Source organism: Phalacrocorax carbo, chromosome 2, assembly GCF_963921805.1.
Source record: "Phalacrocorax carbo chromosome 2, bPhaCar2.1, whole genome shotgun sequence".
Classification (NCBI taxonomy): Eukaryota; Metazoa; Chordata; class Aves; order Suliformes; family Phalacrocoracidae; genus Phalacrocorax; species Phalacrocorax carbo.
This window is the reverse complement of record NC_087514.1, coordinates 143,089,590-143,116,202: the sequence shown is the minus strand read 5'-3', so window position 1 is coordinate 143,116,202 and position 26,613 is coordinate 143,089,590. Positions and strand designations below refer to the sequence as shown.

The 26,613-nt window shown below is 42.0% G+C and overlaps 2 protein-coding genes across 5 annotated transcripts; both read left to right on the top strand.

Annotated features, from left to right (window-relative positions):
• Nucleotides 1-257: 257 nt before the first annotated feature.
• GTPBP10 (GTP binding protein 10) lies at nt 258-12,083 on the top strand. The gene is made up of 10 exons (XM_064444654.1): nt 258-371; nt 976-1,169; nt 1,263-1,354; nt 2,046-2,190; nt 4,745-4,818; nt 5,791-5,843; nt 8,791-8,898; nt 9,421-9,498; nt 10,446-10,569; nt 11,340-12,083. The coding sequence occupies exons 1-10, from the start codon at nt 339-341 to the stop codon at nt 11,558-11,560; spliced, it is 1,122 nt and encodes a 373-aa protein (XP_064300724.1). The 5' UTR covers nt 258-338; the 3' UTR covers nt 11,561-12,083.
• A 363-nt stretch (nt 12,084-12,446) lies between these two features.
• CLDN12 (claudin 12) lies at nt 12,447-21,836 on the top strand. Of its 4 annotated transcripts, XM_064444656.1 has the most exons (4): nt 12,447-12,622; nt 14,635-14,815; nt 15,264-15,331; nt 17,808-21,836. In XM_064444656.1, the coding sequence occupies exon 4, from the start codon at nt 17,830-17,832 to the stop codon at nt 18,565-18,567; it is 738 nt and encodes a 245-aa protein (XP_064300726.1). In that variant the 5' UTR covers nt 12,447-12,622; nt 14,635-14,815; nt 15,264-15,331; nt 17,808-17,829; the 3' UTR covers nt 18,568-21,836. The 4 variants fall into 4 exon arrangements, with proteins under 4 accessions (XP_064300726.1, XP_064300725.1, XP_064300728.1 ...); XM_064444655.1 differs by lacking the exon at nt 14,635-14,815; XM_064444658.1 differs by lacking the exons at nt 12,447-12,622; nt 14,635-14,815 and adding an exon at nt 12,633-12,766.
• The last annotated feature ends 4,777 nt before the right edge of the window (nt 21,837-26,613 follow it).

Genomic DNA, 26,613 nt, shown 5'->3' with positions numbered 1-26,613 from the left:
TCGCCGCTCCGGCAGCCGGGGCCTCGCTCTGCCCTCAGGCGTCCCTGCGCGCACCTCGGCCCGGAACGCCTCCGCGCCTCTCGGCTTGAGGGGCTTCGGGGACGGGGAGGGCGGGAGCGAGGAGCCGACACGCTGCGGCACCTCAGGCCCGCTGCCTGAGGGACCAGCGGCTCCAGCGGGAGCGCCCCGCGGCCAAGGCCGCCGCTGGAGGAGGCCGCGGGCGAGCGGCCGCCACCGCCGACGGCGGGACTGGCCGCGCATGCGCACCTGTGGGCACACGGTGCCGCCCCTCCTGCCGCCGCCGCCGCCGGGCCTGGGCTGAGGCGGCGGGTTCCATCATGGTGCGGTGCGGCCGGGCAGTGTTGCGGCAGGTCAGTGCGCCCGGCCCGGCCCGGCCCGAGGCGCGGCGGGGATGGGCCATGCGTGCCTGCGGTCCCACGCAGGCAGGGCTCGGGAGGCGGGAGGGGCTGGTGGGAAGCCGCGGCCCCGCTCCCGCGGCCTCTCCGGGGCGGGCTGGCCAGTCGCCCAGCGGGCGCGCCCCAGGCGAACGCCCGCTCCCTTCCCCCGGGCTGAGCCGCGGCTCCGGGCGCTTCGCAGGCGCGGCCCCAGGCGTCGGTTCTGGGAAGCGGCCTGCGGGCGGGAGGCCTGCCGGGGCCGGGGCGGAGGCGGGGCGGCGGGCAGGGCGCGCTGTGAGGCGTCCTCCGGACCCACGCGTGGCTCCGTGGGTGCCGGGGCCCGCCTCGCCCCGTCCCTCTGCGTGGGGCTCGGCAGGCCGGGAGGGCCCGCCGTGAGGCTTCGCGGGCGTGGGGGAAGCGCCAAACTCTTATTGAAATCTATTTTGGAGAGTTACCTGACTGTTCTGAACTTTCATAATTGCCGTCAGAGAAAAGTTCTATCCGAGCAGCTTCACTCACATTTCTACGAAACGAAATATAAACAGAACGAAATGCTGATACGAAACCGTTGTTTTGTTAGTATGGCAACTTCATAGACGCCTTACGGCTCTACGTGAGAGGAGGAACTGGTGGAATGGGTTATCCCCGCCTGGGTGGGGAAGGAGGGAGAGGTGGCGATGTCTGGTTCGTCGCCCGAGAAAAAACTACCTTAAAGAACATTAGGGACAGATATCCCAAGAAGCGATTTGTGGCTGGAATGGGAGCCAACAGCAGGTGAGAGTCTGTTTGGTGAAAGTTGTTATATACATCTTTTCCAGAAAGGAAAATGTCAGCTTAAGTTGCTAAGCCTGGTTTAATTTCTCCCAGTGTTAAAGCATTAAAAGGTGAAAAAGGAAAAGATTGTGAAGTTCATGTGCCTCTGGGAATTTCAGTTCTTTGTGATGATGGCAAGCAGATTGGTAAGACTTTTGCTTTGTTTTAATGTCCCTAGTAGATACTGTCATATTTATTGATAGCATCTAGCAGAATTCTAACACTAAGATGTGTTAAGGTTACACATCTCACAAAATATGTGTGTGTTTTCCTTTGTTTGGACAAAGAATTGACAAAAAATACACTGTATAAATTGTTGGAAAAGCAAGGACCCCTTCCAGAGCTTAGCGGTAGTTAGTTTGTATCACTGTATGCAGCAGAAAGAAAGTCGGCCTTGCAAACAAGCGTTAAAGACTGGAAGCCATACTGATCCTCCACAGAATCATTAATGACATTACATAAATTATGTGTCCATAAACTCAGGTAAGTGTCCCTATAACTTTACTGAATTATGACATTGCTTAAAAGACAACGATCAGTGCAGATTTTTCCTTGCCTTCGAGTATTGGAGGCTTCAGAACTACCATCTTGGCCATACTTTGCCTGCCTGTACTTAGCACTTTTCTTGAAGTGACGAACTGTATGACAGAGGGGAACACTGGGTGTGATTGCTTTCATTTGCTTCCAAAGAAGGGAAAATACCATGACCCTGACTGCACAGCTCTTGCAAGGAAGTGTATATTAAGTTGTCTTTTCATTGAAGGTAGATTTAAGTGGAAAATCACAACTGAACTACTGCAGGGGACTGTGCTTTTTCATGAGTATATGTATTTTCAGGGGAGCTTAATGCAGAGGGAGAGAGGTTCCTAGCAGCTCGCGGAGGTCTTGGAGGCTCTTTGGCCACAAACTTTGTGCCCTGCAAAGGTCAGACGCGAATTGTTCGCCTTGATTTGAAACTTATAGCAGATGTTGGCTTAGTTGGGTAAGTACTGTTGTTTGAGAACGGATACTAGAAAACTGTTGTAGATTTCAAATGGGATTCCAAAGAAATTTGAAAGTTTGGAGGATTAATTTGGGAAGTATTGGTTATGCTTTTGTGGGTGGAGGGCTTCATAAATCAGAGTAATATATAATTATTAATATAATTAAACTTAGCAATTGCAGTTATTATCAAAATACTATTAGCTAATATTTATGAAGTAAGCAGGAGGTGCAAAACAAAGCCAAGAACACTGTCCATATTGCATCTTCGGCTTTATGGTACTGGCACAAGTAGATCCTTTCAGTAGTAGTTTTAAAGAGAATTGCAAAGGCTGCATAGCCTACTCTCCCAAATAAACGACTTGGAATGCTGGAAGGAAGTAATTACGAACTAGAACGGTAGGACTTGCATTTCAGTGTTGCTGCTTTATAACAGTGCATGTAAATATATTTTTATTTGGAGAAAGCTTTCAACAAACTACAACTGTAAAAGTATTGCTCTACTCGGCATCTGCTACTGCGCCCCCTCCCGCCCTGTGGTCCTTATTAATAAAACCATCGGAAACATAAAATGATGATGGGTTTGAGGTGGAAATAGTCCGATTGCTATATACCATTAAAGAATGGAAACTTGAAGATAGCATGGTTTTCTGCCTACATTTTGCTTTTTTTTGCTTATCAGAAATAATTCTGTTAATATCAGATTTATATAAAGTTATATATTTTCCAAGTGGTCTCCAGTAATTACACAATAGGAAATTTTTTTTTGTGTTAGCGTGTATGAAAATATAGGAGTTTCATGACACCAGTGCTTCTTTAGTCTTGCATTTTGGCTTGTATATTAGCTGAGTTTCCCTTTAAAACGGATAAAAAGAATCATCAACTAATTAGAGGAGCATATTATTTTCTTGTTGAGAGTATGAATCAGCCTCTGATAGTTTGTGGTTGTTCTTTGATCTGTGTTTGTTATTTTTACTTCAGTAGATTTGCAAGTAGTTTGCCATTAGATCAGGTAAAAAACAGACTTGAGAAAGGCCCATCAGGTTTGGGTACAGGTTGTGATGTGTAGTGTAAGTTGCAATTTAAACTTCAAAGAGCATATTGTACCTCAGTAGAAGTAAAATACTCACTTGAGGAGATGACCAGAGTAACCTTCCAGAATGTCTTTAAGGCACCTTTAAAGCGCTCTGATGTTGAAAACTACCCTCAGTAGTTTTCCTGTTATAACAGGAGTCATCATATCTCTTTCTTTTTTAAGAAAGCCCCGTATACAGCTTCTTTATAAAGCCCCTTAATGTACTACTAGTCTTGTTTTTCGTTAGCTCATGTTATTAGTTGTCCCTGTTAACAGGTCATGATTCTGCTTGTATTCAAGTGGAGAGTATACAGTTGTCTGTGACACATGCCTTTGTATCTTGTGACCCACGTTCAGTTGCCTGTGGACACAGTTTGCTTTGATCATGACTGCACTGAAGCATTGAGCTGAATAACTGCCTGTGAATTTGACTGGAACACAAGTCTTGTGTGGTCTCCCGTATGGAGCAGGTGCTACGAATAAGGACTATAGTCTGTCCTCTGTCAGCATTAGCTTCACGTTTGACATGGATCACAGCTATTACATCTTTTACAGCATTCAGATTAATTTTTAAAATATGTATGTGTTATAACTGCAGTTTTAACTTAGGTTTCCATTTCAATGGTAGATGCATTCTGTGAAGAAGCTTGTGTAAAAGCTACCATATCCCTTGAGGAACGTTTTTGTTGTAGTATGCAGGTATAGCTATCCCATGCAAAGGGAAAAGTTTATAACAGTCAGGTCTGCACAGACCAGCTCCTAGGGCTTCACTGGTATTCTTTTTTGTTTACTTGGTAACAAAGCAGGTTAGTCCTTATTTCAGGATCTCTCATACAATTTCTTGCCTTAAAAACATACATAAACTGTGCATGTGTGTGTCTATATACACAAAGTTTCTCGCTTTTCCTGCCTCCCCGCCTTGTATATGTAGTTACAGAGTCTACATACGCTTTGCTACTTTAGCTAAACTGTAGCATACATCCCACTGATTCTTAAGTTGTAGAATGTTTCATTACCATGATTTGTATACCATGATTTGTATACCAAAAGACTGTAAATTTTAAGATTAAGATGCATTTGCATGACAGGTGTTTAGAATGTAAACATAATTTACAAAATTAGCTATCGCATGTGAAGACTGAATTCAAGTAGGCCTGGATGCTTACACTGTGTTTCCATCTGAGTGAATTTGAAAAATTTCCCTTAAATCTATTACATGTGTATTTACATAACTGTCCTGCCTGCATCCTTGGGAAGCATTGATGGATTTAGAATAATTATTCAGATTTGATTTAAAAAAATATGTCATAATGATCTCGGTTTTGTTGTTCTTTTGTTAAAAACAAATTAAGTAAATGAGTTTGCAAAAATTAGTTGACAGCTTTGAGTTTGACTAAGGTAATATAGTACATTTGGTAATAAAATATACAGGAATCACATATGTGTTTATTCAGTGTATGAATCCTGACTTTCCTTCTAGGTTTCCAAACGCAGGAAAATCGTCCGTATTAAGCAAGATTTCTCATGCCAAACCTGTGATTGCAAATTATGCATGTAAGTTCATACTCTTAATTTTAGAGCAGTAATATTTCATGAGAGCAAGAAGTCTTTTTCTGTGACTTGGTTTGCAGGTTTATAATAAAGAATAGGGTATAACCGTGTTGCCTGCTAAATACGTTACACAGATTTTTAATTATAAGGAATACTACAAAGAGAGACTTGCTGTTTCAGTGTCCAGTTCCTTTAACCACCTCAGTTTTTCATGTGTACAACCTCATAGTGCTTCAACCTGTTGATTCAGGGTCTGTTTGGTTTCAGCCCATTCTGTTGCATCTGAGACTCTCAATAGCCTCAGCCTACTGAATATGCACCGTCAAGTTTCTTTGCATAAACATCTTGTATGCTTCCGAAATAGCTACCACCTGTTCTTGCAACAGAGTAAGATTTTGGTTTTGAATCTGTACACTGAAAAATGGATGGAAAAAATTTATTATTTTTCTGTCTGTAAATTAGGATTAGTTGCCTGATTCTTTAATTAAAAAGTAAGAGCACAAGTACTGATAATTCCTACCAACCTCCTTGCGCCACTCCTGATTCTCTGCGGCCTTTTTATATTTTTCCCTCAGTTGGAGGAGTCCCGTCTCACTTTGCCTTTCATTATTTTTTCATATTTGGAAGCTATTCCATAGTCTGGATAATTATTTTTGTGTCTGAGACTTCTCTAGCTCCTCTATTCCCTTTCTGGGGTGGCAGGACAGAACTGCAGACAGTGCCAAGACTTGGTGAACCACTGTTTTTTGAGTGGTCTAATTTTGTTCTCTCTCGCTTTGCTTTTTCTTTATTCCTTTTCGAGTAATTCCTAACATTCCATTTACCTTATTTTTTTTCTGCTTCTGAATATTTGTTTCATTTAAATATTAAGTGAGAAAGTCCTGCAACATTTAAATGTTTCGTAACATTAAATTTTTTTAAAATGTTAAAAACAATTTTGTTTTCTTCCCCTCCTCTTTTTTTCCCTTGTCATAGTTACAACAATACAGCCTGAACTAGGAAAGATCATGTATGCAGATTATAAACAGGTTGGTATGAAAGTTCATTCTGGTTGTTCGTTAAAGTTGTACATAATGATTAGTTATGTTGCTTAACATAATTTCAGAAAGAAAAATGAAGCTTGTAGGTTTTTGCATATGTGTATCTATAATGCATACATATAAAATGCAGTTACATGGACTTAATGACAGTTGCGGAGAAAGTACTATTTTTATTGAGTAATAAGGGAGCCTTATAGCCAAATCCAGTAGTATGACATTGAGCTGATTTCAAGTCACTTCAGTAAATTTTCCCTTGTCTCCTTTCTGTGGTTCCAATCCTGCTTTATACTCTTAGAGTTGTGAGTTTGTGTATGGAATTGAGATTGCTCTGTCCTAGTAGTATACTCTTGTTAAGTTTAGGACTTTTAAAAAATGGTTTCAGAGACTAACCTGTTATTTTTATTTAGAGGAGGCAAATTTTCTACAAGTTGGCTATACGGAGAGCTCTGGAATGAATGAGTAATTTTCGGAATGGATTTTAAACAGTGGCAAATATGTCCTATAGCTGCAGATCTGCAGTTGTCAATGACAGGGAATTAAAATAATATAACCCAGTTACTGTAACTTACTGTTCTGGCTTTCTAAGTTGGGTACTCTTAACTTCCCTTTTGTGGTTTGGTTTGGGTTTTGGGTTTTGGTTTGGTCTGTTTTTATTTAATAAAAAACTAAAATAGTGTGAAGTGATTGTGATTGCCTGAACAGCCAGGATAAAGCACTACCTGAGAGGTGAGGTACCTGGGCACACTTCCTTTTCAGGTAGGCTGTAGCTCTGGAAGACTGGTGGAGCTACTGCCGTACCACCTTAATTTTTCTGAACTGAGTTCCACCCAGGTTCTTAGGTAAAGTTTTCAGATAATTGTGTGGTGCCTGGAATCCTTTCTACAGTATCCACTGGGGGGGGAAACAATGCTAAATGAGACTCTTAATAATAGATTTTGGACCCCAAGTTGATGTAAGGTTACAGCAAACATTTTGATTCCTCAAGCTTGAATCTTCTTTGATGTGCTTTTATTTTGGTTTTGGTTTTTTTTTTTAAGCATATGATACATGCAGTACTGGACTCATCACTTCCAAGATAAAAGGCAAATGTATAAAAGGGTTTCAGATGAGTTAACCAGAACAGCACACTTCTCAGATGTGAAAAGACAGAAAACTCTTCTCATTTTCAGAAGCAATATTCTTATGGGGGCTCAGTAGCCGGTGCTTGAAACCTTCATTTAACAACCTTTAACAAAACTGTGTATTAGAGGAAGTAAGTCTAGTCTGTCAGGTTCCTTGTAGACATGCGCACATCTAAGGGTAATTTTTTGTATATTCATTTTAGCTGCTAGTTTAGGGTAACTTATCCTAGAAAGTTGTGCTGCAAACAACAGGATTGTTTATAGCCTTTTAAAAACACTAAACACCTGCCATGAATCAGAACCTCTTGCTCTTACTGGTGTATCTTTCTCCAGCACAGCAGTAGAACTATTTGCATTCCTGGCTTTCTTTTCTGCAGTCTGTTTCAGGTCATAGCCAATGACCCTTATTTTGGGCTCTTTCTGCAGTTCATGGCTTTTATACTACAGTGTTGGGTGCTGTATAGGAACTATATGGCAAAATGTCTTATGTCTCAGCACCAGATCATGGAAACTAGCAGAACCATTTACATTTCCTACCGTAATATTTGAACCAAGTGCTGTTTTGAGAGGATATGAGTTTCTTTGTGAGCTCCGTAAAAAATATTTTTTGAAAGAGAACTAAAGTTGGGGGAAAAGATGGTGATGATGGTACTACAGCACTCAAACACATCATACCAGGAAGTGGATGTTTCTGTTCTAAATCTCTAGTTATTCTCTCCCTGTTTCAGTTATTCTCTCCCTGTTTCTAGTTACAAGTCTGTGGTTCATCCAGCTGTCTCTTGTGTCTCTATCAGTGGAAAATTCCAAAGCAAGGCTTCAAATATTTAGGAAATGCATAATAGTTAAAAAGTTAGCGTGACATATAAGTGGGAGCATAACACTCATAGCAGAAAGCCCCCTTCTGCAATAGGTAGCATGCTGGAAATTTTATTGTTTGCTGGCTTGACTTAATTGAATTCAGTTAAGCTGCTTGCTTAATTGAATCTAGTTGCTGTCTAAGTGGGTATTAGATTTGAAGACCCTACTTTTGCTCTTCTTTGCTTCAGAATCTGTCTTAGCATTCTGTGAGTTAATGAGTAGATAATTGGGGGTTTTAATATTCTGCTCTTTTTCAGTCTGTCTCAGCTCTCCTTTACAACTGTGTACAGCCCTTTCAACCCGCAGAGAAAATTACAAGATCCCTATCCATTGTGGCAGTTTTTGCTGGGCTCTCCTTGGAAGCTGATATACTAATCAAAATCTCATTTCAGTTGAAGAGCGGAAGACAAATTCTTGGAGCTTCTCATGCTCAGGGAAACAATGTTAAGTGGGTTTGCATTTGGAATAATGATCCTCTGCGGCCACAAGGAACAGAGTTTATTTTCTTTTCCAGTGACAGTTTGAATTCTATGCAACTGTGATAGCCTAATCTTCTTGCCTTTCAGAGTCTGTTTTATTCTCAGGTAATAGGTAAGTTTTGCAAGATCTCTGCCGAGGTATTATTACCCTCTGGTTTCTATTTTGCAGACAGCTATAAACAAATAGGGAATATGAGGAGCACAGTGTCTGTGTAATACTAGCGTTTTGTTTAAATCTGCTTCTGACAATAGATTCTAAATGTATTGAAACAGCCAATGCATACTGCCAGAGAACTGATCCCCTGTGCAATTCCAAGGAACACACACAGTTGTAAAAGGGGTCTCTCAAAACAGATATTCCTGACATTCCTTTTTCTGGGTTCTTTTGCGTATATAAAATGATCATATGTGTTGATAGTTTAAAATAACCATTTTCGTTTGTTGGAAATCCTTTGTTTGAAACTTCTGTTTTCCTAGATTTCAGTAGCTGATCTCCCAGGACTGATTGAAGGTGCGCATGCAAACAAAGGGATGGGCCACAAATTTCTCAAACATGTAGAAAGAACCAAGCAGCTTCTCTTAGTTGTAAGTTAAATAAAATTTACAGCTTATTGAAATCAAAGGCAGTGCAGTAAATAAAATGCATCTTAATTGCAATGTAGTTGGAATTTAGGAAGTAATTTTTAATTTGCATGTTATGTGATAAATGTAGCTGTAAGACTCTTTTCGGAATGGAAAGCTCCAACGACTGAAGATAAATTAAATCCTTAAATATAATTTATCATTAAAATTTGCCTATTAATTTAGAGAAGTGAAGTGTTCCAAGCATAATTAAAGCATGGGGTGATTTTTTTTCTTTTTTTCTGTAAGATCCCCTTAAAAAGAGATTTAAAAATCAGACCTTTGAGAAACACTATCAGAGCCAACCAGTTTGTGCTTCCACTGACGATGGTGTTACTTTGGTGTATAGTTGCCCTCTGTTATTTGCCCAGGAATGAGGGCGTATACCTGGACATTTTACTGCAAAGTAGTTGATTTGATGGAGAGTGCCTTGATACTGTAACGTAATTTAATACCACAGAGCTTGTTTTTGTGTAACTCTTTCAGGTTGATATTTCTGGCTTTCAGCTGTCTGTTAAGACTCAGTACAGAACAGCCTTTGAAACGATATTGCTTCTGACAAAGGTAAGTTCTAATCTTCCTAATTGACAGTTGTGGTTTTGTGTCGAGCCAAGAAAGAAGCTCAGTTCTGATTAAGAACTTTCAAATGTTTAGTGTGTCTTCTGGATCTGTAATATAAGGCCAGTTAACAAGCTTAGCATTCTCCAAAATGATGAAATCTTTATTTTTGACTGTCCATGTGAAACTGCTCTATTTTATGTTGGGCACAACTGTTCCTTCATTAATCTGTGCAGCATATGGGATATTTCTTACAGTCAAGTAAAGGTGGAAGCCACATCATTTTCAGTTCCCCAGTCTGGTAGCATTTCAGGATGTAGAAATCTGTGGGTATAGTTAAATCACTGCCTTGATGCCCTTACTGCATAGCCTAATGGAGATGAGACATCAGGCCCCAGCATTGCAGATGTTCAGTGTTTCCATCTCTTACCATTGCTTCTGATTAAAGTAATACATTTTATGTATTTTCAAGTTCAACAGCTGTTCTCTCTCTAGCTATGTCTTAAAGTGATTAATCTTCTGAATTTTACCTATTGCTGTTTATTTTTAGCTTATTCATGGTTGTGATGTTTAAGAATCAGAAAACTCTCCAAAGAATTTTCTTATATGTTGTATTGATCTGAGCTTTTTCTGAAATTGATTTTGTGTTTGTGGATATCAGGAAAACAAAAACAAAACTGTCTTTTTTTTTTTTATAGGAGGCTGTTTCAGAATAGGCCAGCCTGTTTACCTGAAATATCTGTTTGAGGAAAAGGTCACTGAATCACTGAATATTATTTTCTTCTGTCAGATTGCTTTAATACATGAACCTTGAGCACCGGAGTCAATCTCACAGCTGCCTAGGCATGAAAGACTACTTAGGCAATTAAATAAATGAGAGAGGATATGTAAAACTGAAGTAGCGCTTGTTAAACTACAGATACTTATTAAGGCAAATTTACTTGTCTTTTAAGGAACTGGAGCTGTACAAAGAGGAACTTCTAACAAAGCCTGCACTTCTTGCCATTAATAAAATGGATTTGCCTTGTGCAAAGGATAACTTGAATGAACTTATGAGGCAACTACAGAATCCTCAAGGTAAATTAGCTTTCAACAATTACCTTTGACAAAGTAGTAATAAGATTTCATCAGGGATAACTCTGTGTTGGCAAGGAGTTGTTTGAAACTGAAGTGAAGGCCGCTATTAAATTTGTTATTTGAACATAAGTTTTAAAACCACTTCCTGCATTTAGAGATCTGTTCATATGCGTTTGTAGTGCTGGCTTCACTGTTGGGGAGGTATTTTGTTAAAATAGAGATACCCTAGGAGATCTTTCCCAACTATGATATGGGAGAGAAATTTCCAGTCCAGGTATCTTGGATAACAGTAAACCTTGCTGAAGGTCCCCTGACAGACACTGATGTATATACAACTTATCATGTGACTTCAGCCAAAACACAGGAAAATTCTGCGCAGGGCTATGTAGGGGTTTGCTTCAGTTTTGCTATTACATTGTGGTGAATTTCATCCTATTTCCTGGAGTGTGTAAGAACCAGGAAGGCTTAAAACCTCCCATCTTCCATGTTCTACAACTTGAGATTTCTTTGTTCGCATCTTAAAGGAAGGGTATAGAATCTTCTCATGAGGGTGTAAGTAAGGTAAAGCTGCTATGTTAGTGCTTGTCTTTTGAGACTTTAGCTATTTTCTTAACAATTAATTAAGCAAATAATACTTCCACATTAATTTCAGTTATGTTTATTACTGTAATTCATTAAAGTTTATTTTCTAAATTTAATGGGATTTTATGGGCTTTGCAGTGATACAGTATTTGGGGGTTATACTAACTGTTTTCAATATGATTTTTCAGACTACTTACACTTACTACAGGAAGAAATTATTCCTGCAAATACACTTGAATTCAAAGATATAATTCCTATATCTACGTATAGTGGAGAAGGAATTGAGGAACTAAAAGCATGTATAAGAAAATCTGTAGATGAGGAAGCAGAGCAGGAGAATGAAGAATATAGGAAAAAGAAACTACTACTACTACGAACTTCAGAAGAACAACGAATGAATAGAAGCTAGCATTCTTGGCCAGATCCAACGTATTTTAATATTTTTAGTATGTACATGAACCCACATGAACCCATTGCTATGCAGACCTTCCATTTAGTTTTTGTTCCCTTTACCACTGCTGCCCAGTTTTCCGCTCCTCCCCCCCCACCCCCATTGTCTGAGTTTCTTTTGGCACTTGGGTAGGGCACAGTGGGGAAAAGAACAGGGTTTTCTGATTTATGCTGGCTGCTGACTCAGCAGAGTAAAAACTGAAGTACGTGCAACTCAGAGCACTGCTTAACAACTGATCCTTGGAATATTTTTTTTGCCAAATGGGATGAATAGAAGGGATATAACCTGCAGAGGAGAAAGTTCAGCCGCTCCCCATCTTTTGCCATGGACATCAGAAGTACCATGGGGAAATTTTGATGGAGCAGTTTCACAGGGTCTGGTGCTTCTAAGGTGAACGAGTTCTGCTATTTGGAGAGGCACTGAACTGTGGGGTTTTTTGTTAAAGGTCTAAAGGAAAACACAAATAAATGGTTGTAAGGAAGTGACTTGTAGGAGCATGAAAAAGCAAGGCTGATGTGTACTGGGGTTCTTTTCACACCTGCTGGTGCCTACTGTGGTCCTCTTGACCATATAAATTCCGATCCCAAATTTGGGATCCCTTCCTTTTATGGAGGTGTGGGTACATTGGTGAAGAAAACGATGACTGCTTTTCAACAGGGCTGTACAGTGTTTGCATAACAAGCAGCCACGCTCACTTTTGCCTTTCAAAAGAAAGAAAAAGCCCTGTGTTGTAGCAGGCCTTTCCTCCTCGGAGGCTGTGGCGTCGGGAGCCGAGCGCCGCAGGGCCGGATGCGACCGAGGCCTGGAGGCCCGGAGGGGCCGCCCCGCCGCGGGGGACGCTGGGAGCTGTAGTGCGGGGGCCTGGGCCAGCACTGCGGCGGCGCCGGGCTCGAGCCCCACAACCCTCCGGGCGGCCGCCGGCGGCCTTGGGGAGAGCGGGAGAGAGAGGCTGCTCCGGCGGGCGGGGGCCGGGGAGCGCCGCCGGGATGGGGCCGTTCCTGTCCGCGCCCTGACGGGAGGGTGAGCGGTGAGGGGGGCGCCGGGCCGTGAGGGGCCGCCCGCCGCCGTTAGGCAACGTTGAGCCGGGGCGGCGGGAGGGGGATGATTTCTGCGGCCCTTCCCGGTTTTCCCCTTGGAATCTGGCTTCGCAGTGCGGCACGTTCGGTGCGGTTCGGCGGGGAGAGGCTCCCGGTGAGCCCGGGCCTGGCCTCTGCGCGGCGGCGGCCGGGCACCTGGGGGTGGGGGGAGGGGGGAGGATGAGTTTTCTTCAGCCTCGGCTGTGCGTCATCTGTTGTTTTCCGAATGGGTTGGTAAAATAATTACCCGTGCTGCAAGTTTTTCTTGAAACGCCTAACGTATTAGCTAGGAATGTTAATTCTAATCTTTTACATCTGGGTTTAATTTTTAATAGGAGTTTTGTAGAACTTGGAACTGTGCGATTGATTTCTAGAAGAAAAAAAACTACTGTCTGGTGGCACTGGTTCTGTATCAGTTATTTCCAGCTGTCTTAGAAGAGGACAGGTGTCGGTCTCCTCTTTCTGGTCATCAGTTCTCCAAAACTCGAACTATTTTTATGAACTGACAATACTGTTGTGGATAGCTTCAGAATGCATTTGTTTATGAACTGTGTTTACTGTGACCTCCCTCCTGCAGGGCCTTACAGAATAGTGGTGGTTCCCAGCCTGTGGCAAGGGAACAGAGAGGGCTTTACTCATCACTGAATTATGTCTCTAGTAAATGCCTTTAACTTTGCTTCATTTCTTTAGCTTGTGGGCAGTTAATAGTTTACCAGTTTTTAAGCAGCTTCAGCCAGCATCTCTTGTTACAGCAACGAGGATGTTTAGAACAGGAGCCATAGTAAAATATGTCCCTGAAGTGGTATTAGGCATTCATAACTTGGGGATCAGATATAAGAGCCTGGACTATTACATCTGTAAAATTCTTTCGGTGTAAGAAGCTTGAGCCTAAAATCTAAGGCAAGACAGGGTTTTATCTCTGCTGGACAAAATGTGCTTTCTTCCCTTGGACAGCTAGTTAAGAAGTGGCTGAGGTCCCGAGTTATACACCACCTCCAGTGACAGAGAATAAACTCAGATGTGCTTAACAGCTAGAGGAAATAAAAAGAAGCTCCATGTCTGCAGAAATGGAGGTCTTTCTGAGTTGCATATTGTCAACTATTTCATGCCTGCTCTGTATCTGTTTATTAGAACAGCTGGTGGCCACAGGTTTTCATAACTTAATGGGAATGACTCTGGGGCTAGGCACAGAGCTGTGCCCAGGTTTCTCACAGGTTTGTTTGCCAGTATTAATTTTCTACTTAATTATGGTTGTTACTGAGCACTTGCTGGTATTTTGGGATGTGACCCTGCAGAGGGAGATCTCTTTGCTTTTCTTTAGCTTAGGTGCTGCTAAACGCACAGAAAGCTTGAAAATTGCTCAGAAATGTTAGTGAATAAAACCAGCTTCTCCGAGCTGTGCAGTAACACTTTTTGGTTTTTTGAGTTCCAAACTCAAAAAAAAAAACAACCAAAAGAACCATGAACAACATGCAACTTCTCCTCTAAATGCAGCTGACCATGTGGACACTGATGTCTGCAGCTCTGGGTAGTTGGTTTGCCCAAATTGCTGCATTTACTCATAGCACTCTTGGTTGATTAACTTGGCAGGGGAAATCCAGTGGGATGCCTGATTTGATTGTGTCTGCATTTCCATATTTGTATGCAATAGCAATCATGTTGGAGGACTCTTCGCTTTCTCATTTAGTGAAAAATTTGAGTTGCATGAGGGTGTGCAGTAAGGTCTCTCTCTTGCATAGAAGAATTTCTTTGATGTTGCACCTCAGGAGACTATGCGTAGATAACAGTTATAATATTTCAGGTTTCAATATAGGTCATTTAGAATAAACTATGTCCTTGTACATGTTAGTACAGCAAACTCACCTTTAGGCTGTAGCTTTTAACAGTCACGTAATGACCTGCGTGTAGGTCTGATGCTGTCCAGCAGAAAAGCCATTTTCCTATTATGACCTGCAGAGCGGCCCTTGGGACTCGGTGGTGTGGGTCCCAGAAGTGGGTGTGAAGAGAATCCACAAGAAGCTGCTTTCTCTTCCCCTGGAAAAGCTGGACAGCCATTGAAAAGGCATCACCACCAGTACTTCCTGCCTTTCTCCCTTTTCCTTCAAACCTTTGTGTAGAAGCCAATAGAGAGCCACAGGTATATAAACAGTTTAGAGTCTGTGTTTTGTTCTCTGACGTTAAAAAAAAACATTGTATCCCTTCCTCCCTGTTGTTTAAGTGCAGCCTGGAACCTAACATCTGAAATAAACATTTTATATGACTTTATATGGATTTCCTTGCTAGAAACATAAAATTCAGGATGTTAATATCTCCATGTCTTGGAACACGTGTAAGAAGGGTTTTGCACCCTTCTTATACATTGTATGAAGACAGAGATGAGCAGATAGGAAGAGAACATGCTCTGAGGGAGTGAAAAAAGTAGTTTGAGTTTTGTTTTTTAAATAAGAGGAAATTGTAGAATGGTGATGGAGTTGGCCTAATGTAAACATATCTGAGATTCCTTATTTCTGAATTACAGTGTAAATGCTGTTGCTGGAATTGCATGAAACAAATACAATGCTGATTCTCCCTGTTCTGTTTCTTAGATCCCAAAACACCTTTTTCCCTACTTCTAAAAGCTGCTAAGGCTTCTCTTGTTTTGGACGCGCTGCTGGTAAGTACACTGGATCCGTCTTAATTAAGGCAACATCTATATTATTGTCTTAATCAGGGATCTGTAACTGAAGCTGTAATTATAGCTGTAAAGCTAGCAGTATTTGCAGGGTGGGGCAAGTTTCCCCTGATGGGGGGATCATGGATAACTAACTTACAAATTCACTTTGCCTTGATACCCTCTGGAGGGAAAGTGAGCTATTTTCTATCTCTTTCCTTTCCTACCCCAAGAGAAGAACTAAGGACTCTAATTATTTTTTTTTTTTAACAAAACAAAAACCTCAAAAACCAAATATCACCTCAAAAAATGCTAAACTAATGCCAAACCAAACAAACAAATGCAAAAAAAACCCAACTACAAAACCCACCCAAAAAACCCACCCTTGGTGCATCTCCCAGGAGTGGCCAGCAAAAACAAGGCAGGCAGGGTGGCCTAACCATGCCTGGCAACTGTAGGATGAACTAGAGACTGAAGTCTTCTGTCCATGTAACTGGTAGAGCAGAGGTAGTAGAAAAATATAAATTTCCCCATGCTGTTCTAAGTCCTGGCTGCATAGTCCTTGCCATAACTATACTTTGATAATGTAGAAGGAAGGAAAATAATCCCATTTTTATTTTTTCTTCCACCCTCTTGTATTAGAGAATATGGGTAAACCTCACATCGGTTCTTGCCCACTCTGTATTAACTCTGCCCAGGTTTTCATCATCTACTACTGCAAATGAATTTGTAGAAACAGTGGGTTTCTGAAAACGGTCAGTCTTGTTCTTATTCCAGCTGCTTCTTGTAGAGCTCTTGGAGTATGCCCTGCCTCCATGGAAGTTTTATCCAGGCAAAGGGAAGCTCTGCCCAGGCAGTATCCTATTAACGACCCACTCTCCAAAAAGGTTACTGCTAGGAGAACAGTAGCTTGCCCACGCTTAGCTATTCTTAGCAAAACTATGCCATCATTTTGATGAATAAGGTGCATTATTAGCATAAATGTGGTTGTCATTATTTCTTTTCAGCAGTGCTTCTTTAAAAGAGTATGATCAGCACTTAAATGGTACCGTTGCAGTCCTTCGGGGTTAGATGGCATAAAAAGTAAAAAAGTGCCTAATGCTTTCTTACAAAACAAATTGGGCTTTATTTATTTGTCTATAAATAAAATGCTGGCTAGCTGTATAGCTTGGTAATGCTAGTAGTCTGCTTCCAGTATACGTGGAAATTCCTTATCTGGAAAGTTCCCTGGGTGTTTGATGCTTGCAGTGTAGGATTGTAGGGGATCAGATCCACTTTCCTCTTTGGTTGCAACCATGTCTGTGACCTTTCTGTGGTACAGATACTCAGTTCTTTGGCTATGCATTAGGTAGAACTTCTGGTACCTAAAGAATTGTTTTGTGGCTTTAGACAAAATAAGCACAATGCAGTATAATGATTTGGAAGAAATTTCAGTAGGAGTTTATGACTGAATGGTGCTCAGTGAGAATTTTCAAAGTCTTTGCCCGTTTTCAGGGACTATAATTTTTAGTGTCCTGCTTCAAGTACACTCTGGGGTGGATGCTCAGTGTCTGATACGTATTAGGCTTCTTCAAAGTATTTTGAGCGTAACCCCCAGAGAAGGGATTACTGAAATTGAGTCTTTTTTGTTTTGTTGTTTTTTTTTTTAAGACCCATCATTGAGACTGTTTCCCAGGACCTCTGCAGGCAAGAGGCCCTGGGTACACAGAGAGCGGTTATATTGACAAGGAAGCAGTATTCTTTAACAATTGCTCTGAAGATGAACATATGAAAGCTAAAAAGCCATCTGTTTTCTGGAATTCTTTGTGTGCTTGGACAGCTGGTTTTGAAAAGGAGAAGTACTGTGGAAGAACTGTGAATTGTTTTGGAAAAAAATCATAGTAAATTACTGAGCAGAGCCTGCTCTATTAGCTTGCAGTTCTCATCAACAATTTGGCCGATGTAAAATGTGGATAACTGCCTACATACGCATTCCTTGTCCAGTCTAATGATGGTTTTAAAGCAATTCCCCTTTACTCACGTGGCGTTGTGGTAGGGCTGAATGCGCACTCTGATACTACATCTGGGCTAAAGTGAGGGAACTGCCAGTTGAGGAGAGGTGAACTTCTTAAATCATGCCCACTCAGTGATTCACCTTCTCCACCTGGACTCTGTAAAGTCCATGCAGTCACACAAGATGCCAGGCTGTACGGAATTGGATGTTAAAGCACTCTTTTTTGATCTTGAACACAGCTAATTTAGCAGTCTGTCAGCTGAGCAATCATAAGTCTGTGAAATAATCGGAGTTTCATTAAAGCATGAACTTGGTAGCGTTACCTCTGTGTAAGGTTGTAGGCAAAGAAGGTGCCAAAGAGTTACTGCCTGACAGCTGCCATACAAGTTTATTAAGCAGGCACAAGTCAACTGTCAATGAGTCCTGTGTCTGTAAACTTTTACCTACTGATTCTTTTTTTTTTTTAATTTTTCTTTTTAATTGCAGGAAACAACTTCTGTGGGCAAGAATGGGCTGCCGGGATGTTCATGCAGCGACAGTACTGGCCTTCCTCAGTGGAACAGCCTCAGTAGCTGGACTCCTTGCAGCAGTTCTGCTTCCAAACTGGAGGCAAATGAGACTGTACACCTTCAACAAGAATGAGAGGAACGTGACTGTTTACACTGGACTCTGGATCAAGTGCGCTCGCTTTGACGGGAGCAGAGACTGTGTGATATATGACCCGCAGTGGTACACTGCTGTCGATCAACTGGATTTGCGTGTTCTTCAGTTTGCCCTTCCACTGAGTATGTTAACTGCTGTCTCAGCTCTGTTTCTCTGCTTGATTGGTATGTGTAACACAGCCTTTGTATCCAGCGTGCCAAACATCAAATTGGCCAAATGCCTTGTAAACAGCGCGGGCTGCCATCTCGTGGCTGGCCTCTTGTTCCTGCTTGCGTGTGCCATTTGTCTCACTCCATCAGTCTGGGTCATTTTTTATAACAATTATCTGAACAGAAAATACGAGCCTGTCTTCAGCTTTGACATCTCCGTGTTTATTGCCATTGCCAGTGCCGGCGGTCTGTTTTTCACTTCCATTCTGCTGTTTCTGTGGTACTGCGCTTGTAAAAGCCTACCTTCTCCTTTCTGGCAGCCCCTTTACTCCCATGCCCCTAGCATGCACAGCTATGCCTCTCAGCCCTATTCTGCACGCTCTCGCCTCTCTGCCATAGAAATTGACATTCCTGTTGTGACCCACGCATCTTAAGGAGACAGAGTCTTGGAAGCCAAGTTCTTGTGCTCATTCAAACCGTGAAAATCACAGGCTTGATTCTCTCTGCTGCCTTGCACTGAGCATAATCATTTGTAAGGTCAGGTTTCCGAAGGTGCAAAGCAACAGAGGCCTGAGTTCATTGAGGCTGTTGCTATTCTTGTGTGTTACTTCCTGACCAACATTTTTTTATTTTTTAACTCTGAGCTCACTACAGACAAAATTGCTGCTAATGCTGGGACAGTACACTGATGATTGTATCTGTTCATCCTTCTGCTTAATGAGTTCAAAGCATGTTTGAACCTCTTTGCTATTTGATAAGCTATTATTGGATTCTGATCCAATTTTAAGAGCTACATAGGTGGACTCTCACACCCATGCATTACCCAAATGTAGGCAGTGGAGCTGGGCACAGGGAGTTCACTGAGTTTCCTGTTCATCCAGGCACACACATCTTAAGATGTGATGTCTGAAGAGGGTATTTGGCAGACTAATTCAGTTCTGTAGCATTGTTTGTTGTTTTCTACTGCACACACAGAGCCGCACACACAGAGCTACCCACTCATTAACTTCTCTAATAGAATTAGTGTCAAATTACCCTTTATTTTCAAAGTAGCTACCAGAAGAAATAAAACTGATTCAAGTAATAATGTTCTTCTGTACTGTAACAGCATTTTCTGAATTACTGGAGGCTAGAAACTTTTTTGTGAATTTTATTTCTAGTCTGTTTTTTAATATGTTAGCAAAATCACTAGATCTATTTTGTGGTTAAGACAAAAACCACTTGTCTGAAAATTCTGTATAGAAGCTTGAATATTTTATTTGAAGGCCATCTTAAAGATGGATTTTCAAGTAGGCTTTAAAGTATTATTCAGTTCTGGAGAGAAATGTCACTCGCTGCCAAATGGATTAGGAAAACCATGAAGAATTCTGAAGGCTATGAAAGATTCTTTTAGAACACTGTACACAAGCTATAACAACATCTCTCTAGGAAGGGGATAATAACCCTGGGGAGAGATTTTTAAACCTTGATTATTTTTTTTTAATGTATATACCAGTAACAATGAGCTTGTGTGTTTTTCAGAGTTGATCTTTATGGTTGTTGGACTTTCCATGCTGTAGCTTATTTAATTACTGATTAACCTTTTCAGACTTGTTCTTTGACACCTTTCAAGTTGAGCTATTTTAAAATCCAGTTACTTCCTACACTGCCACCTCACAACTGGAGAAAGTTTCCCATTCCTATTTTCTGTAAGATGAGGTTTTGAATAACTTGTGAGCTTCACCTTGTAGCTCTATGAGGATGAGGAGGGATTATAAATTCCCAACCTGGGATGTCTTTAAATAATTTTTTTTCCCTTCTAAAATGCAGAGCAGGTCAGGCCGAAGGATTAAAGCTTTTCAATATGGGCTTTGAAATTACTTGGAAGTTTGATGACTGAATTGAAGAACATTACAGTTAAGGCAAGTGTTCAATTTGCTCAGATTTTGGCAAATTGAGATATTGTGTTTAAGATGTCGTTCCAGTTGGGAAAGTTATTTTGATTGGTGGCATGCTGGAGCTTAGTGGTTATTTGTATTTCATTAATCCCAGAACAAATTTGCTTGGCCAAAAAAATATAAAATAGAGTTCTTTAATTCCAGTTCTGCAAACTCATCTGAGGTCCTGAAAGCCAATTTGTTTCTTTTTCCTTGCGTAGAAATAGGAGCGAATGCTGTGCTGGGCAAATCTTGTGTTACAATCTGTGCAATAACAGTATATTAAGAGGAATCATTGTGCTTTAACTGGTAGACCATGGGCTTCGGTGAGCTGAGGGAGAAACTGATCTCTGTCATAAATCCCCAGCATAGTTAGAGAAGCGACAGGCCTTTCAGACAGAGTGCTCAATTAAACTGCAGTCTGAAGAATTAACACTATATGATAAGGAACGCTTGAGGAGATAGGCCTCTCAAGTGGCATGGATTTAACACCCTGCTAGGTTTACAAGGTATGATGTTAGATGAAGTGTCTTCGTTTTTTTTTCTTTTAATCAGATCATTACTTTAATGGGGTCAGAATATGTACAATGACCTGCAAGCCAGCTGGTTGTTTTTCTTCAAAATGGAACTTTGCTTTACAGTTACTCTGGTTGTCCAACCTTAGATACTGTTGCTGTTTCAGGTGCCGGTATCCCTAGATGCTTTGTCGGGTCAAAGCAAGGTAACCACTAGTTCATGATTTCACGACCACTTGCTTCCCCATCGCTCCCAGTGTCTTTTCTTCTTTGTGCCTTGCTTAAGTTATGAGTTGGCCAGTAAATGTTAGTTTACAGACAGCATCAGGTCTGCTTTTTGAGCCTGAATTTACAAAGCATTTTGATCATTTTGGAGGGATGATGAATACCTCTCATGGTGACTTTAAAAGGAGTTGAATCTTCAGCATCTCCAGAGCAAGAAAGGCAGCCTGGCAAAGTGATGTTTTCTGTAGAGAGTAAGTGCAGTCAGTGTTTTGTTCTGTACACTTTAAATAGCAGATGAGTCTGACAGCTCTTTTGTATTTTGACTTTGATTTTTATGCACTAACCTTTCAATCAGTATTTGTTGCTGCCTGAGCTGATAACTTGAGTTGAAATTGCATCTTTCCAAAAGTCTGAGGTGGATCTGAGTTACAAAAAGTGGGGATCCAAAAATTAGTGGATTCCAACAGAGGTTTCAGTTAAGATCATCTTTATTAAAAAGACTGTTGTGTCATGTATCACCAAAGCCCGGCTGGGTTTCTTTCCACTGTCCTGTTAATGTGAGTTTCTGCTGGATCCTAAGTGAAATTAACTGGAAGTGCTGTGCTGTATTTCTCCTTCTTTACAGCAAGAGGTGGCCAACCTGTGGCACTCGAGCCCAGCGCTGCTCCAGCACTTCTCTTGCTAAGGTTACCATCGTGCCTGGCAGCAGGGCTGGGGAGCGACGGGCCTCCCTGGATCTGGGGGGAACAGACCTGTATCTCTGGCAGGGAACAGCTGCTGTGGAGCAGTGAGCACCCCTGCCCTGACCCACAGCTCCTTCCTGGGCGCTGTGCTCTGTGCGCAACAGGCACGTGGGGTCTCGAGCACAGGAAGATTTTAATGTGTGGCTCATGCAGTCAGAGGTTGGGTGCTTTGGGATTATGGGAATCTGTATTCTTTTTTTCAGGTAATTCCTGTCCAACTTCTTAAGTTGTGTTTAATTACAGTGTTGGCTCTTTTTATGTGAAACACAAGATATGTATTTTTAATAAAACGTTCTCATACAGATGCAGGTTATTTTGATTAATTTTGTGGAAAACAGTAACTGCTAGAATATGAAAGACCACCTGTTTTGATATTGATTGTCAGACTGTTTCAGATGCCTTAATGGGCTTAAAATGTTGTGTACCTAATTTTATAGGACTCCTGCTTTAAACAAAACAAACAAAACCAACAAAAAAAAAAGAAAAAAACCCAAACCAACCCTTTTGCCACCTTCTGCACAAGAGCACAAGTCTTATGAGGAGCGGCTGAGGGACCTGGGATTGTTTACCCTGGAGAAGAGGAGGCTGAGGGGAGACCTTATGGCTCTGCGCAACTATCTGAAGGGAGGTTGTAGTGGGGTGGGTGTTGGTCTCTTGTCCCAAGTAACAAGTGATAGGATGAGAGGAAACGGCCTCAAGCTGCATCAGGGGAGGTTTAGGTTGGATATTAGGAAAAATGTCTTTACTGAAAGAGTGGTCAGGCGTTGGAACAGGCTGCCCAGAGGGGTGGTGGAGTCACTGTTCCTGGTGGTGTTCAAAAAACATGTAGATGTGGTATTTCAGGGCATGGTGTAGGAGGCACAGTGGTGTAGGTTGGCAGTTGGACTTGGTGATCCTAGACATCTTTTCCAATCTTAATGATTCTGTGATCCTGACAGCTTGACTCTTATTTATCATTTCCCTCTATTTCAAGCTAGTCCTGAGAAGTTCTGGGATTGCTTTTCCCTTTAAAAGTAGGAGAGTGATTTCCCTTTATCTAGAGGATTCCCTTTCTCTGCCTGTGGCCAGGGAGTGGGCTCGGGGCCAGGATCTGATTCAGTCCCACAGCAGAGCCAAAGTATCAGTGCGTCCTGGGAAAGCACATAGTCCTCGCCCAAAGCCCTGTCCCTTTCCCTGTGTCTGTTCTGCCGCTCGCTCCGCCATCGCTTAACCAGTGTAACTTGCAAACCCAGCTGAAAACTTCCATGCTGGGTTAGTTTTTTCCTAGACTGGTAAGATTTGCATTGTGTTAGCGTCATACAAGAACGGCAGCAGTGGCATTAACTGTCCTCCTGCCCTCTCCCCTCTGCTGTGCTGGCTGTGCTGTCAGCTGGAGGGTGTGCTGCCGCCTTACACGTGGAAGTCCTTTGGGCATCCCAGGGACTTGTGGCAGTCCAGGGCAAGGGTAATGGTTAGTGACGCTCCTGGTGACTACAGCTCAGCAGCTTTACGGTGGCTCAATACCGAGTCTTTCCCCACTGTTCCAGGACAAAATACAAACTCTTTGAGTTAGAAATGCTGATGCCATGGTGCGAGTTCACAAAACATCTGGATTATGCAGAATATAATGAGACTGGCTGGTAACACCTCTGTTGATTTCTAGTATTCTAAACTGGCAGTCTAGTAAGGTGGGGTTTTTATCTGTTTGGGGAAGTAGTGTTTACATGAGAGCAATTCTCATGCGTATGCACAGGTTAAAGCAGTCGTTGCCAGTACTGCAACTCACTTGAGGGGTGGGAAAACTATTTTATATTCTCTGCCGCTGCAGGCTCATTTCCTCCTTTGCTGTTACTTTCAGACAGGCCTACTGTCTCCGAAAGCTGGTATAAACCTAGGGGCTAGTTGGGTGTTGACATAAATAATGTGATGCAGAGAACTCGGTTTCTCCCAAAATGTGGGAGTGCCTCATTTTTGTCATATTAAAATTCCTAAAAAACTCCCCCGCGTATTTGTGCTCACTGAAAACAACTCTCTGGGCAGATTTTCCCATTTTATTTAACAGGAATTGAGTTCACATACGTAGTTCAGCAGGTATGTCACGTTCGTGTATCTACTGAGCAGGCAGGGAACACACCTTAGAAGCAGCATAAGGGTTTTTGTGCGTGTTTCGTTCCACTGCTGCATCAGCATTCATTAAGCTGGACACACAGAGGCCTCATTGAAGGGTAAAAGGGTGGTTTCTAATTTCAAAACTGTTTTCTATCTGTGTTCCAGTCAATTTGCTTATTCAGATATTAGGTTGCTAGGGATGGGAGCTTTGTCTTCTGGGTGTAGCAGCTGCAAGGGGATGTAAACGCTGCACAGGGCAGCAGAAATTGTGGTGAGCTGGAGGGTGTGAATGGTTAAGGCTGTTTTGAGGAGAGAGACGAGAAAGCTGGACTTTAAGAGCAGGTTTGCTGTCCTAGTTTCTGTTCTAACAAAGAGAAAAATATGTAATTAAGCTCCAAGTATTTGAATAAGCTTCACTCAGCACGGAAGACTCCCCAAATACGATAAGCAAACTTTGAAAACGCAATGTGTGAATACTGCCCAAGCAGTACGTGTCCTTGGGAACCACAGCTGCTGACCCACATGCTGAGCACCAGTTCCTAGCTATGTGCCATGCCAGAAGCTGCTGCGTAGCCACCGCTGCCAAGGGGCGCATTTTAGCACCAGAGCCTGGTGCTCTCCAGTCTCTCTGCAGTCTCACTACCTCGTATCCAGTGCTTTCACCAGTGAGAGGCTCTGTAACCACTGGTATGGCACTAGTTTTCTTCCCAAAGCCACAACGTGCTCATAAACAAATACATAAGATCATTTACAAGTTAACGTTGGAATTGAATAAATCCTAGCAGATATGTCAAAAACAGGTGTTTCCTAAAACAGTTCCTGATGTATCTTAACTTACTGCAGATGCTTTCTGACCTACCATTCAAAAGGCTTCAGCATGTCATTTTTTTGATGGGCTTTAAAGATAAGTAAATATTGCCTGCTACCAGAAGATGAAATGCCATCTTCTTGCTCCTTTTGCTATTTATCTTTTTCTCTGCTCATTTAGTTTTCCGCCTCCTGGGCGGCTAATCTGGCCTGCCTCCTGGTCACGAGCTCTGCTGCCAACACAAAGGAGGCAGCGGGAATACATGAGTGGAAGGGCGATGGCAGCCTTAGGTTGATTCTTCATGAAGCCTTAATTTAAGACCTTTGTTTTCTCACTTAATGATCAGCTTACATAAGAAAGACTGTGTTAATTTGAAATTTTTTTAAGGCGGATTGTGTTTATTAATTGTAGAAGTCGTTGAAAAATGCTGTATTTTGAGAAAAATGTCAAACGCTTATTAGCAAAGCAAAAAATCATGTTTCAAAATACTTCAAAATTTGTCCATCCTAGTTCACTTACAAAAAGAAGGTGTGGCAAGGAAAAAAGGTAACGAAGCATAAAAGAGAGTTGATATTTTAATAGAATTTGAAGATTACACTGCTTTAAACTATGTATCTCTTAAGAAATATCAACTGATAATGATGTTAGTACGGAAAAGAGCTAAATTTTTAATAGATGAGTAGTGCCAAATATTAAGGTATTTGCATTAGCTTATAGGTTAGGTCCAAATGGTTTAGTGTTATCTCTATTTGAAGACTCAGCATCACGGATGACTGTTATTGCACTGTTTTGACCCTTTAATCACATCGGCAGCAATAAAATGCTTGGATTCTTTCTACTGCTGTGCTAAGGTGTTCTGTAGATGGGTTGAATTTCCTGGCAAAAGTTTCACCTCGGGAAGCAGCTGGCAAGGAATTACGGTCTCAGAAAATAGGCTCACTGGGAGGGCTTTTTTTTTTTTTTTTTTACAGCACAGCTGCAGATAAATCAGTCTGCACACATCTGGCTGCCTTCTGTGGCTGCCTTTTCTGCTTGATTCAATTATACGTCTTCCAGAGAAGGCCTTGAGAATACAAGCCCAGCCATCAAAAAAAAATACTCACCTGTCTGTTTTTTCTTAGGCTTGTGGGGCAGGCACCTTCAGGTCTGGCCTGCCACCTGCAGCCCTGACCAAATGCTGTTGGCGTCCACAGCTGCAGAGGTGCAGGTGACTGGGAGGGTCAGCCTAAGGACTGGGAACAAGCTGGCTCTGCAAGCCTGGTGGCACACGTGAGGTTTCTGGCATTGCGGATGGGGCTCTCTGCAGTTCTTTCATCAGCTGCCACTGGGGGAAGAGTTCATAATTCATTACGGTACGTCGGTTCCAGTTAGTTTTGCATGTACACTTTCAAACGCCGTGTGGCTGCGCCTTAATTAGCCAACGAGTTATGAGAACCTTGAGGACCGCTAATCTTAGCAGCTGATGCCTGCATGCCTCACCCGAGAAGTCATCTGAGAGCTGTAATTCTCTCAGGCTCTCAGCACTAATCTTCTTAGAGCTCCTGTAGGAGATCTTGCACTGGGAAGAACTGAATTTGCTTGGACTAGATTTCACTACTCGTGGTAAGACTCAAACACATCACAGAGACTTGTTGGTTGAAAACACAGGAAAATTACTTAAAAAGGTCTTATTAGATAGATAACATGAAAACAACATAATGTGATGAAATATGCCTCTGATCTGCTTGTGTATGCGTGCTGAAGTACAAAAATCCCTGCAGCTTTTGAGTTTGATCCTCGGTTCAGCTAAGTATATTACTGTTGTTTGAGAAGAAAGGTCGCCTTTGACAGTATCTGTCCCTGGAAAATTGTATTTTCTTCTAAGACCCCTTCTATGCATCATAGCTGTCTTTGTTTCACGGGCAGCCCCATAGCCTGAAGAATTCCAGGCTCTTCTCCCTGCTTTCCCAGCCTGGGCAAGTCAGTACTCTGGGTCCAGATTTCCACAGCAGCCCTCCAGCAGGCACCTTCTACAAGACAATGTCTCAGGTGAGACTTCCTTTTCTGTTTTTTGCAGGGCACCAGAGATGGCATGAGGGTCTGTAGAAGCTTCTGTCACATCTTTCTCCTAACAGGAATAAACACAAGTTCCTAATGGCTGAAAGCTATTAATTTGTTTTCTGGATCTCTTAAGCTTTCCTATATG